Source organism: Ambystoma mexicanum, chromosome 9, assembly GCF_040938575.1.
Source record: "Ambystoma mexicanum isolate Mex_15411 chromosome 9, UKY_AmexF1_1, whole genome shotgun sequence".
Taxonomy (NCBI): Eukaryota; Metazoa; Chordata; class Amphibia; order Caudata; family Ambystomatidae; genus Ambystoma; species Ambystoma mexicanum.
The window spans coordinates 569,006,636-569,018,929 of record NC_090931.1 but is presented as its reverse complement, the minus strand read 5'-3'; the positions used below and the strand labels follow the sequence as shown (position 1 = coordinate 569,018,929).

General features: G+C 44.1%; 1 protein-coding gene across 1 annotated transcript in view; it reads left to right on the top strand.

The window, feature by feature from the left end:
- The window catches only part of VPS53 (VPS53 subunit of GARP complex), a 1,349,775-nt gene that overhangs the window by 1,287,683 nt on the left and 49,798 nt on the right, over positions 1 to 12,294 (top strand). The window contains exon 20 of the mRNA XM_069615168.1: positions 8,029 to 8,166. Coding sequence (XP_069471269.1) covers positions 8,029 to 8,166 — 138 coding nt within the window. The remainder of the gene's footprint in view (positions 1 to 8,028; positions 8,167 to 12,294) is intronic.

Sequence of the window (12,294 nt, the reverse complement as noted above, 5' to 3'; positions counted from 1 at the left end):
GAGTTGTAATTTGTTTACGTTCTTTTTTGAGGTACCTAATAGTAGGACATTGCAGCAGTCTATTTTTGTTAAGATGAGGGCTCTGGCTAGCATGAGACAGTTGTCGGGTGTGAGTAGGGGTCTGCTTAGTGTGATGAGTTTGGCAGTGTTTGCTGTGGAGGAGGCGAGTTCACAGATGTGGTTGTTCATAGTGAGGCTGGAATCAATGTGTACTCCTAGAGTTTTAATTTTGCGGGAGATGGGGATAGGGGAGCCATCTATCATGATGGGGGAGTAGTCGGGATGGAGTTTGCTGAGTCTGGCTGGGGAGCCAACTATGAGGATCTCATGTTTTTCTCCATTGAGGCAGAGACTATTGTTTGCCATCCAGTTTTGGATGAGGGAGTAGATTTTGCTGATGGTATCAGTGTCCTGATCAAGGTTCCCTGTGATGGGTATGAGTATTTGTGTGTCGTTGGCGAAGTTTGTGTATATGACTCCCATGGCGTCAAATGCTGCGAAGAGTAGTTTTGTGTAGGCGTTGTAGAGGGTGGGATCCTTACAGTACTCCTAATGGTACTGGAATGGGGTCAGCTGCTTCTCCTCCAAGGAAGACTCTTGATGTACGGTCTGAAAGGAAGGACTTTATCCTTGTGGTGGCTGTGGTGGAGAAGTGGAAATTGGTCGTTAGGGTTTGGCATAGTTTGTCGTGGTCGACCAGATCAAAGTCCGCAGAAAGGACTAGTAGGAGTAGAATGCATAGTTTACCTGATTTCTGATGGAATCCATCTGGTTTTTGAGGTCTAGGAGGGCAGTCTCAGTGCTGTGTCCTGAGCCCCCTCAACAGACTGCGGGATCCCAGTTGCAAGGAAGGCCCATCTCGCCAACCAAGAACCACAGTGCTGCTGTTTGCGGTAGACGCAAGGGGCTGAAACACCAAAGTGCCACTTATTTGAAGTTTGCCGGTTGCCATCAGTGACCGTCCTGTTGTACTGCAGGAGCCCCCAGAAGTCCTCCCTCTTGTCCCCACAACTGAGGCCCAGGAACAGCAGGATCTGCAGAGCTGCACAGGGACACAAGTCCTCTGCTGCATTTTTCTTCAATTTAAAGGTACTGTATAGTCTGAGAGAACTTGCCTCTCTGTGTAGATTTGCTTGTAGTTCTCTACTTCACAAGTCTCCCGGCTTGGGCCCTACATTTGATTCATCTTGTTCACTAAAGACTTCTGAAAACACTCTGCAAAGAATTTTACTCGCCTTCCAGAAGTGTCTCAGCTACATAGACTTTTGCCCATTGACATTGGCTTAGTTTGGTTCCCTGAATCACTCTTCTCTCCTCTGTTATTGTGTTGTACCCATCCTTCCAAGAAGGGGTTAACTTACTCTGCATTGGGGGGGGGTCCAAAAGTATTTACCTGCTTAAGGAATATTTGTGATCTCTTGTTCTAATAACTGTTTCTTTTGACACTCTCAAAGCCTACTCTGAATGCAACAGTAATATATTAATGTCCACAGTGTCCTAGATATTTAAGTCACCTCAGGGTGTAGGAAGTGTCTGTGTGCCATCCCCAATGGGTCTTTACTGATACTGAGAAACCTAAGAGTGTCTATTTCTGAAGTTTAAGTGTTGCTTTTATATTGCTCCCTTCTGAAGAAGGCTTGTTTAACTGACTGGTAAATAAATTAATAATTGTTTTATCAAGAAACCCGGAGTATCAGTGTTTATTTGAATATGTGTCACTGTGAATCTCTGTGTAACTCCACTACTGCTCACATTGACCCTCTTGAGATAAGCCTGGCTGCTAGGCCACACTACCAACCTGTGTAATTCAGACTTATACCAAAGGTTGGGTCCCTATTGCCAGGAGGCTGAGGTTGTTGTAGTGCACCCAAGGGTACTACTCCAAATCTTTACATAACAGCCTGTATTGTATTTCTTATGGATTGCATCCTCTCAGAGATTCCTCATCTTAGGTCGCTTCCCTGCACCAGCTAATTATTGGAAACCTTTTCAGTGGGATGCAGTCAAGCTCCACACTAAGGGCTGTCAGGAACCTCAACTCCATGGCACCGGAAATGGCACATGCCGCATATATACAGAGTACGCCAGGACCCCTGACCTTTGTTTCTCTGTTCTGTACGTTTAGCAGGCTACCTTGGAACACAATGCCTCAGAGCTTTTAACTGTATCGTGCCCTGATCTGCGAAAGCCTTGGATTTTAAACTGTGTAAGGATTGTGGCGCTAAATTGACGGTGTGAAACCCTCACCAGGTGTGCATCTTGCGCTTGGTAGGGATCACAACACAGATGAATGTTGCTCCTGTCAAGTCATTCACATATAGGCTCCCCGGGAGTGGAAGGCAACACTTTTTATTGCGGTCTGCTTCATTTACTAGGACAACACTCATTCCTCTTACAAAACCCAAGGGGGCAGCCCAGGAGATTGAAGGGGAAGAGGTGGTCATCACAGGGACAGAGGAGTCGACGGGATCACGGTCTTCTGATGTTGAGTACCAAAAAAATAAGGAAAAAATAAAACATAGGACAAGGTCCCGCTCAAGGAGCAAATCACGCCACTCCTCTTTCCAGCAATGGATCTTTCATAGATTCACATGCTTTGAATATTCCCCGTTGTCATACTGGGAATCCTAGGTTACACACTCCACCAGCTAGTCTGCTTTTGAGCAGTGGGGAAACTTTAAAACTCAGATGCTGGCAATTTTTATAAAGGCCTTAGGCTGAAGGTAACTGGCCTCAACAGCAGAAGCAGGGCCCACCAAACCTTTGCAGGCTGGCATTGGATCCAGAAATGACACGGGGGTGCACACCACTCAGCTCAGCCCCTGGCCAGGGAAAGTCTAGTGGCTGTAAGCGCCATTCAGCACCGGCCACTGGTGCCGAGCAATCTGCTCCATCCACAGCCACCAATTTCACAGTGCTAACATTTACTGCATCATGTGTTCCTTCGGAACCAACCTGGCACCAGAGTTTAATCTGTCCTCCAGGCTTCAGTTTATGAAAATGGAAAGCATTTTCAATAAATAGGGGCACCCCGCAGCCTTTGGTCTTTAATCCTCTTCGGGGCAATATGCAGTTTTCCCTTTGGCATTATACTTAGAGGACACCCCTTTGACTCGAATCTCTAAGACATTAGTAGCCTAGAAACTTTGACAGAGCCAGACTTTATGCAAGCTGCTGCTATGACCACCTTAAACATGCAGTCTACAGGGAAGGTGGTTAAGCCGCTGGGGTGGTTTGGCCACGTTTAAAACAGTGACACAGTAAAAGTTTGAGACATTGCTGCTTAAGGCAGTCGAAGGACAACCTTTTGTCCTTTAATCCAGCTATCTCAGATATTGTGATATCGCTGTGGCAGAAGCTGAAGCGAACAAGACAGTGACCAAGGAGCAGGTTAGTGGTGCTGTTGGATCTGAGTTTCCTCTCACTGCATTCTACTCCAGAAAGCCTGTAAGGAAAGGCTGCCATGGTGAGCTTTAAAACCTCCACTTTCCCTTCTTTCACCTGATTGGGCGAGCAAAAAAAATGGTTGCTGCAGGGAAAAAGATGTTGGCATCTGGTAGCCTGGTTACAGATGGTCAATTAGATGTGTGCCTTGGCTACGTATTCATACATATTGTGGAATATGGTGTCAGATGGCCACGTACACATTTAGGCGTTCAGTGCAATCAGGCTAGCCCAGAGGGATTTTCCCCCTTCCATCTGTGGAAAAAGTCCTTATCCTGACAGACAGCATTGTGGCCATGTACTTCCTCAATAAGCGGGGTGGTGTAGGGTCCCTTACCCTTAACTGGAAAGCAGTGCATCCGTGGTTCTATACTCGAAGTAACAACATCTCTCTGTGGGTAGGACATTTAGCGGATGCCTAGAGCAGGTAGTGCTCTGTCTTCAAAATTGGTTGCTGTGACAGGAGGCAAGATCTCTGACCTATGCGAGACCCCTCAAGTCGATCTCTTTACCTCCAGTGCCAACAGGAAGTGCAATATGTTTGGTTCCAGGGAATTTCCCTTGAGAGGGGCTCTGAGTGATGCATTGATTATGGACCAGAACTCAGACCCTCTGTATGCATTGCCACTGATCTGTATCATCCGATTGGTCCTCAGGGCATTGGAGTCCACCCTGATTCTGATTGCTCCAGATTGGACTCGGAGCGTGGTGCCTGAAGCTCCTGGAATTGGTAATTTGTCCTCCTGAGCTATTGTCCATGATGGGGAGCCTTCTTTCTAATTGATGGCGTCCTCACACAGATTCCTCATCTTTTAGACATATTCCACCTGAGGCAGCTGGAATGTGGGCATCTTGTGTCCCGGCACCAAGATTCTCCAGCAGACCAATCTTTGACTTTGGAAGTGACAACCTGAGTACATAAAGGCCCCATGATCTTAGTTCCTTTTTTCCACATATTCAGTATGCTGCTTCGTGTTTCTTCTCCTTTGAGAATTTTCCTCTGCATCACACTTTGTTTTAGAACATTTTGGCTATTTCTGGTTCACATAAAGCTTAGTGGTTCAAACACTGCAGGGGCTGCACTTCTAGGATGTTGATTGCCAACCCCCATGCAATCTGTCTTGGGAGGATAGCTCAATGGCAACGTGCTCGCCCTGATAACAAGACGGCACGCAGGAACACAGGTTCCATCCCCGGGTCCGCGCTTAGAAACCTCTGGGATTAAGCGCCATATCATACGTGTGCTTTTTGAAGGGGTGGTGGGAATAATGTCTTGTAATGCTGTTCCTTTCGGGCAACACACACCAAGGCCATTGGTGAACGAGCAGCTATTGGATCTGGGATCCCCCTAAATCTAGAAGAACTCACTCTATAAGCCGATCTTCAGAGGAGGGAAGGGTGTTGGAGCATCCCACATCCAATAAAAAGAGCCTTCCAAGTAAAGGACAGAGGGAAAAAACACAAAAACCACTGCACACTGTCTCATTCGAGGAGTGGTTCATAACACTCATCTTGTTCAGCCCACAAAACGAAGAAGAAAAGCACTCTTAACGTCAGGATGAGAGTGACAAGGAGTCCTCCTTCATTTAAGGTCAGATGCCCGACAGCGGCTTCTTTCGCTGTGAAATGCGAGCTTTTCAGACACAAAAAATGCCCTATCTTCTCAAATGCATCAGCCTTAACTGTTCTTACCTCAATGCTGGCTAGTAAGTCGGTCCCATCATGCCACCACAGGCTGAAAGGGCACTGAAAATGAGCGGACCCCAATCCAGAGAAGATGGTGCCTTTCGTTTTCTTTTTGTTGCACCAACCCGAACAGTAGCGGCCCTGTAGGCTTCGGGTATGACCACTTCGACACAAGGTGGCATTGATTTACTTCTGATGTCCAAAGATGGTGCATAATAGCGTGCTGGCTTCTAGAAGCCAATATTTTCAAACAATGACATACACTAGGAAGGTGGCCGAATAGCCTTCACCCTCAAACCTTAGAGACAGGCCAAGGATCACTTGGCGAACAACCCGATTTTAGGGTTTTAAGATCAGGCTACAGGTGACCAGTTTGTTGGGAAACCAGACCTCGCTGTCCTACGGCAGACTTCTGAGATGAATGTGGGCTTGACACTACCCAAAGCCTCGACATCACTGATGCATCCCAATATGATCATCCAAATGCGGGCTTCCAACAGACAATCCAGAAAGTGATCAAAGCCTTAGGACTTAGCTCTCCATCGGAGCTTGCCCCCCAACAGTATGAGCTAGCGAATACTTTAGACAAATGCCCCCAAAGGGAAACTGTCCTTCCCTTGAATCCAGCTGTGGCTGATCCGATCAGGTGGTGAACCCCTTGCTGGGCATCGTCAGTCAGCAGGGACCTCGCGAAGAAATATAAATTCACCTCAACTGGCTCAATATACCTCTCAAATCATGTTGCTCTGGAGAAGTGTGGTGGTGCAGGCAGCTAAACTGGCACAAAACGTTCAGTTTCCTGTTCTGCCTCCGGACTGAGAAAACAAAATAGTGGACGCCTTTGGCAAGAATATCTTTGGTGCAGAGTGTGAGGCCCTTAAGGCAATATACACATCTTGTGCACTTATGAAATATACCCAGTCTCTGGATGGTGGTGTTGGAATCAGTGAACAACTTTCATGAAAGCCTGATCACGGTTAGTTTCAAAAGAGTTTGTGGAGGGCAGAAATGAAGCTGCGTGGCAGGCACTTGAACAGGGCTGGACATGACAGAATGTGTGGCCTGAGCTATGGGGACACCATCGGTGCTTCACAGGTACAGTGGGAGCTGTGAAGGCCAGATTTTCAAAGAGAGGGAAAGGTTCCAGCCAACGTCTCTCATGGAGGAAAGTGCATGATCACCTGAGATCCTGTAGTGCTGACTCTTCCAACATTGCCTACAGGAGCCAGTTGTCAAAGTAGGGGACGATATGCATTTCTGCTTCTGTAGCTGGACAGCCACAACTGCCATGACCTTCCTGTAAACTTTGTGGTCGAATGAGAGCACTGCGCACTTGTATTAATTGCTTCCTACCACAAAACAATGGTATTTTCAATGCTTGGGGAGGATAGTGATGTGGAAGGTATGCATCCTGCAGATCTAAAGACATAAGTCAGTTGTGTGACTCCAGGACTTGGAAGATATGCACTAGAGTGACCATCTTGAACCAGTCCTTTTGGAGGATTTTGTTGAGTCTCTGATCTAAGATTGGTCTGAGGCCTCCATCCTTTTTTTGGTTCTAGGAAGTAACTGGAATACCAGCCTTTATCGACTTCTTCTGCTGGAACAAGCTGCATTGCTCGCCTCAGCAGTTGCAGAGAAATCTCTTAAAGGAATTTCAGTTCCAGAGAAGGCACACGCAATCTTTTGTAGGAGAAAGCAGTGCAGGATCCAGCAGATGCAAGGGGAGAGGTTGTAGGTCAGTTTGTGCAGGAATCTTAACCATGTTCCACGATCTATAGGACCAATCTGTATGTATTAATATCCAACATGCCTTTCCAAAGTGTCACAGGCCTGCCCTCACCCGTGATTCATGTGTCGCAGTCTACAGTTTAAATTAGGAATTTTGAGGGCTGCAGACCTATTCTCCTGAAGGTACGGAAACCAAAGTTTTGGGTTTGGTAGAACTGCTCCCTCTTGTCGAAGAAAAGGCTTTTTCGCTTGTTGAGTTTTAGGTTGTCGTGCAGTGTCACAGCATGTAGGATGGAAGTAAAGGGAAAACGTTGAGGGGGCTGCTAGGCCCAGTGACTACGCTGTTCTGCAAGATGTTTTCAACTTTTCCAGGCTTCCATATGATTTTTGAAGCCAAATGAATCTGAGCCATCAAATGGCATGCTGTTTTAGAACCAAATATGTTTAGAAAATGAAATTTCGTAATTCAAGGGTTTTGCTCTTTTTTTGTTAAACATGTGGTGTAAAGTCTTCATAGTCCAAGTAAAATCACTAAAGTTTGCACTACCATAAAATAAATTCTCATATAAAACTCTATAAAGTGTAGTATTAATAAACTGCAATATTGTATGAATAGTTTTCATTATCATGGTATCAAAAAAAGGTAACTGTCTATTGTAGTCATATAATGCAGCGGTGGGATTATAGTGACATTTACAACTCACTCCCCCTGTGTTATTCTTATTTATCATGTCACAAAAGCTCCAGATTGTCATTATGTTAATCTAATCCATGGTTTCCCAGTATTCCTCATAGCACTTAAGTAACCATTCTAGAGCCAGAGATGGAGGCTACACCTTTATAGAAGTATTCCTAAAGTGTTCTTGTGAGAAACACTACATTTATACTTAAAGGTATGGTACTGGCACTTCTTTTGGAAGAGGGTTTTGACTGGGTTGTACATGGTTGAATTAGTACACTCAACCAAACATTCATAGAAATAACTTCTGTCAGATATTCCCAGTGGTTTATAAGCAGCAGTTAATTATTTGCCCAATATATGTAGGGGTCTTTCTCTCTTGTATTAGTAGTCGATAAAAGGTGGATGTTGTAATCATAAACCTCACTTTCAGACTTTGTAGTGAGGGGAATGAAGTCTTGCTAACCATCTGCCTGTTCGTTTTACAGCTTCTCTTGGACACACACTCTCTGAAGACGGTGCTGCTGGATCTCCCTTCTATTGGGTCACAGGTGGTCAGGAAGGCCCCAGCCAGCTACACAAAAATTGTAGTGAAGGGGATGACTAGAGCTGAGATGATTCTCAAGGTGGGTTACTGCGATTACATCCTTTCTGTCTGTGGGTCCTGTGCGAGTTGAGGTGAAGAGATTGAGGATGCTTCCGATGGCTTTATTGCAAAGGGTAGTGTGTCCATCTTAAAGAACTGAATTCAGGAGTTTGTCCCGTCACCTCCACCCACCTACCTTTTTGTATGCATCTGCTAACCTTCTCTTTCTCCAGCATTGGATCTTTAATATATTCGCAGAACACTAGGTTTTGTGGAAAACATGGCCCAAAGAAGTTTGTGGGTGCGCACCACTAAGGTAGCAGAGACTTAGGTAAATATTAGCAATATAATGGCGGCTGCAGCCGTGTGGTTAGGCTGGTGATTTTCCACTGTCACCCGAAAAGACTGTATCTATGGATAGTGCTAACCTTACAGACTGCGCTCGTTCATGCATATACCACAACAGTGTCGTATTAATTAATAGGGTTTAAGAGTTGAGAGAGTGAGTAAATAAATATGAGAGACACCTTGTAAGTGTATAAAGTAAGGTTCCTGTATTTTTAAATCCAACATTGAACAGAAGTATTATTTGCATACATTATTGTCCAAATAGAAAAGAAAAGATCCATCCTTTGACAAACAATTAGTCATACATGTAGAGACACTTGTCACACTTGGTTATTTGCACATATACTAAAGCTACATTTAGAAAAGAAACTTGGTCATGCCAACACGTGTTTCAACCTATCTAGGCCGTCTTTAGGGCGTAAAGCTACTGATAATTGGTGCAATAAACATATTCAGTGGACAATCCTAGTTTGCACAGGAAGTATGGGAAGGGAACAGACACAGCGGGGAGGGGCGGGAAAAAAATTGCAGGAGAAAAATGTATTTCGGTAAAAGGAAACAAGAGAAAATAGAAAATGAATATTAGTGGAAAGGTAAACAGAATCATATAATTTTACATTCCAATCATTAACTGTGATTTAAAAAAATTGATGTAGCTTTGATTATACCACTGGGAATCTAGTAGGCGTACTTAGATACAAAGTTAGCTAACAGTTTCCAACGTTTTTATATCTGCTATCCAAGTATTGATAAGAATACAAAGGAAATAATTAGCCTGTATCCAGCAAGAACTCCGCAAACAAGTTGCCGTAACTATAAGGTCGTAGGGTTCACACTTAATGCGCCCGTGTCTCAAAAGATTGAATCATGGTATATTACCTTATGTGTAAATCCTCCTAGCATCCTTGAAACATATGCTCTCCTCTGAAAAAATGTATAAGGTACATGGGCTGTGTAAAGTAGGTATTCGCTAGTGATCAGTTTCCTAAAGGAACAAGAAAAAGTACGCCTCAATGTTAAGAAGCCTGTTGGGCTGTATTCCACTATAGTACTGGAGATATAGGGTATAAAAAGTTTTTTTTACCAAGATAACCCATCACCTCTTGTGTTTAAATTTAACTTTGGGTGTTACCTGAAAGGTCAATGTTGCAGGTTCAAGTAATTACAGTTCACCAGCATTGGTACCTATCAAATATTCATGCCGTATTCTGAAAAAGGTAAGGGGTATGCATATGTAAAAATATACGTGTTTAGTTCGCTTTACCGATTCAATACATTCACTAATGTTAATAGCAGGCGTATCGTCGTTGGGAGCTTACCGGCACCATTGTAATACTGCGACTGTTGTCTGGCGCCGTCGCGCAGTGACTGAAGCATCGGCGCAAGCTCGCCGTTGCTATGGTGCCGTGGTGTGTGATTCTGGTCACGTGATATGTCACGTGACCCGGAAACAAATTAAAGCCGCATTCATAGGGTTAGATTTGTATACAAAAAATGTTTACTTAAGGCCAGATTAGGGCAATATGCAAATAGGTGATTGGTCAAACATTAAACATACAGTATCTCTGATACCATAGTTGAGACAGTGTTCGTCCTCTACCAATGCGGAGGACCCAGCTGGTCATGTGATTGATCACATGACCGCAGTTGCTAAGCAACTATATCTAAACAGGAAGAATTTGCTGGTGTTCGTATTGTATTGTACGGGCATGTTTGCATGAGTTTCTGCCGGATACAGGCAAGACAAATCTATTAATTATTCATTTGGAAGTTGGCTTAATAATGTCACTCGGCCCCTATTAGCATTGAGCGATTTGACAGGCATGTTTAACTACATATCTTGCATGAATATTCCAGACGAACAAGTTACTTCTTACCTTGTAACGTTCTTTCGATGGGATGTTCCTCCGACGTATTCCTTATCTTTGACATCCCACCATCTCATTGCATGTATTTTCTGGTAGCCTTACTTTGTATGCTATAAGTATGTTATACAAGGTATACATAGCGCATGCACATACAGGTGCAACCTTCCGGCTATCGGACATGGTAGGCGGTACCTTACTGCCTGGCATTCTATTCAAGCATGTGAATCTATGAAAATTCCATTGCTGGAGAAGTCTGTTACTTACCTGTAACTGTATTTCTCCAGCATTGGTATCTTTCATAGATTACTATGCTCCCTCTCCAGTCAATCAACAGTTACTAGCCTTCACGGTTCAAAATTTGAAGATGGCTGGCTGGGGTGGAGCCTAATCCCTGCCACCTCATTGGGTGGGGCCTAAAAGGACCAATGGAGGTGGAGGGACACCACAAGTTAAGGTCTACACAGGCCCTATGGGGCTCTATCGGTGTAGGTTTTCCTCCTAAGGAAGACGTTTTATATTATTATTAAAATTACTGATGATTCCCAGTCTGACAACAGGGAATATTCAAGCATGTGAATCTATGAAAGATACCAATGCTGGAGAAATACAGTTACAGGTAAAGTAATTAAGACTTCTATTTTGTTCTGTTATTGCTCACAAAAATACATGTAAGCTTTCAAAGAAACATGTCTATATTGCTGTGCTGCAGTTTCCGTGTCCATTTATATAAAGTGTTTTCTATAACTATAGTGCCAACATTTTTCTTTCGAACAAACACATTCCTCCCACAGATTCCTTGTCTTTTTAAAATATTCACTTCCCAGTTGGCTCCGGAAACATTTTCTTAGCCATCGGGTGGCGTTGTGCAGCTCTGATCTCGGCCTCCTCTCATCAACTCCATCTTGGGCAGAGATGACCTTGCAGGCATGTATTTACAGAGCCATCTGTGCCATTTTCATCAGTTTCTTTTTTGCAGCAGCAGCAATCAGGAACTTGGAAGTCACTTGTCTTTGCTGCCTTTGAAAAGACCATGACATGGAAGAGTGTGGAGCCTGTTAGGTCATCAGAGAGTGACTTGCCAAGCATTGTATGACCTCCTAAGAGGCAACTCTGCAGAAATTATCTGGGAATGCCCCAAGAAAAACTCTGGCTCCAAGCTCTCCTCTTCGTATCCTCAATCAAGATTGAAAGAACAAAAAGAAAAACAAATGCATCAGCACTCAAGGAGTGGCTATTCTTGCTCCAGAGCACACCCTCCTCTTCAAGGAAACATAAAAGGTGCAATTCGAAATCGAAGGAGTTGGGTAAGAAGCATGCATTTCCCCCCTACTAATTCTACACCGGAAAAATGGGAGGCCTTAAGAGGTTCCATGTGAAACATTCTGTTAACAGAACCTAGTAGCCATGAAAAAAATCTTTCCCTACACGCGAAAGAAAAGGTTAGAGCCCACACTGCTCCCGTACACCTCAGAACTCGACTGTGGTGGGAGGGGGGAAAAGGCTGCAAGGTCCACTAAAGCGCAAGTGCCATCAACAACGACGGCATTGTAGTCGACTGAACTGCTCCGATGATGAGTAAAGAAACAGCGGGTTTGGGTTCTTAGTTCATTGACGATTTGTTTGCAGGTGAACTGACTGAAGTGTAATTGTTCCAATGTGCGTTTTGTACGTAGATAGTAATAAGGTAGATGTACTTGTAAATAAAATATAAAGGGAATTGTGATGATAAATGCACTCTTTATAAAAGGTTTACGGTTTAAATAGAAACAAAACTCTTGGAAAGTGTGGCACTAGACATGCACACAATAGTAATGTCAATGCAATATCATATTTGTGCCTAAATCTCCCTGAGGACTGGTGTTCTAATTAGCATAGTTTTCGGTACGTTATACTGCTCTTTCCATCAACTTGTGGACTTCAGGTTTTCTAGACGTGGAAATACAAAAAAAGAC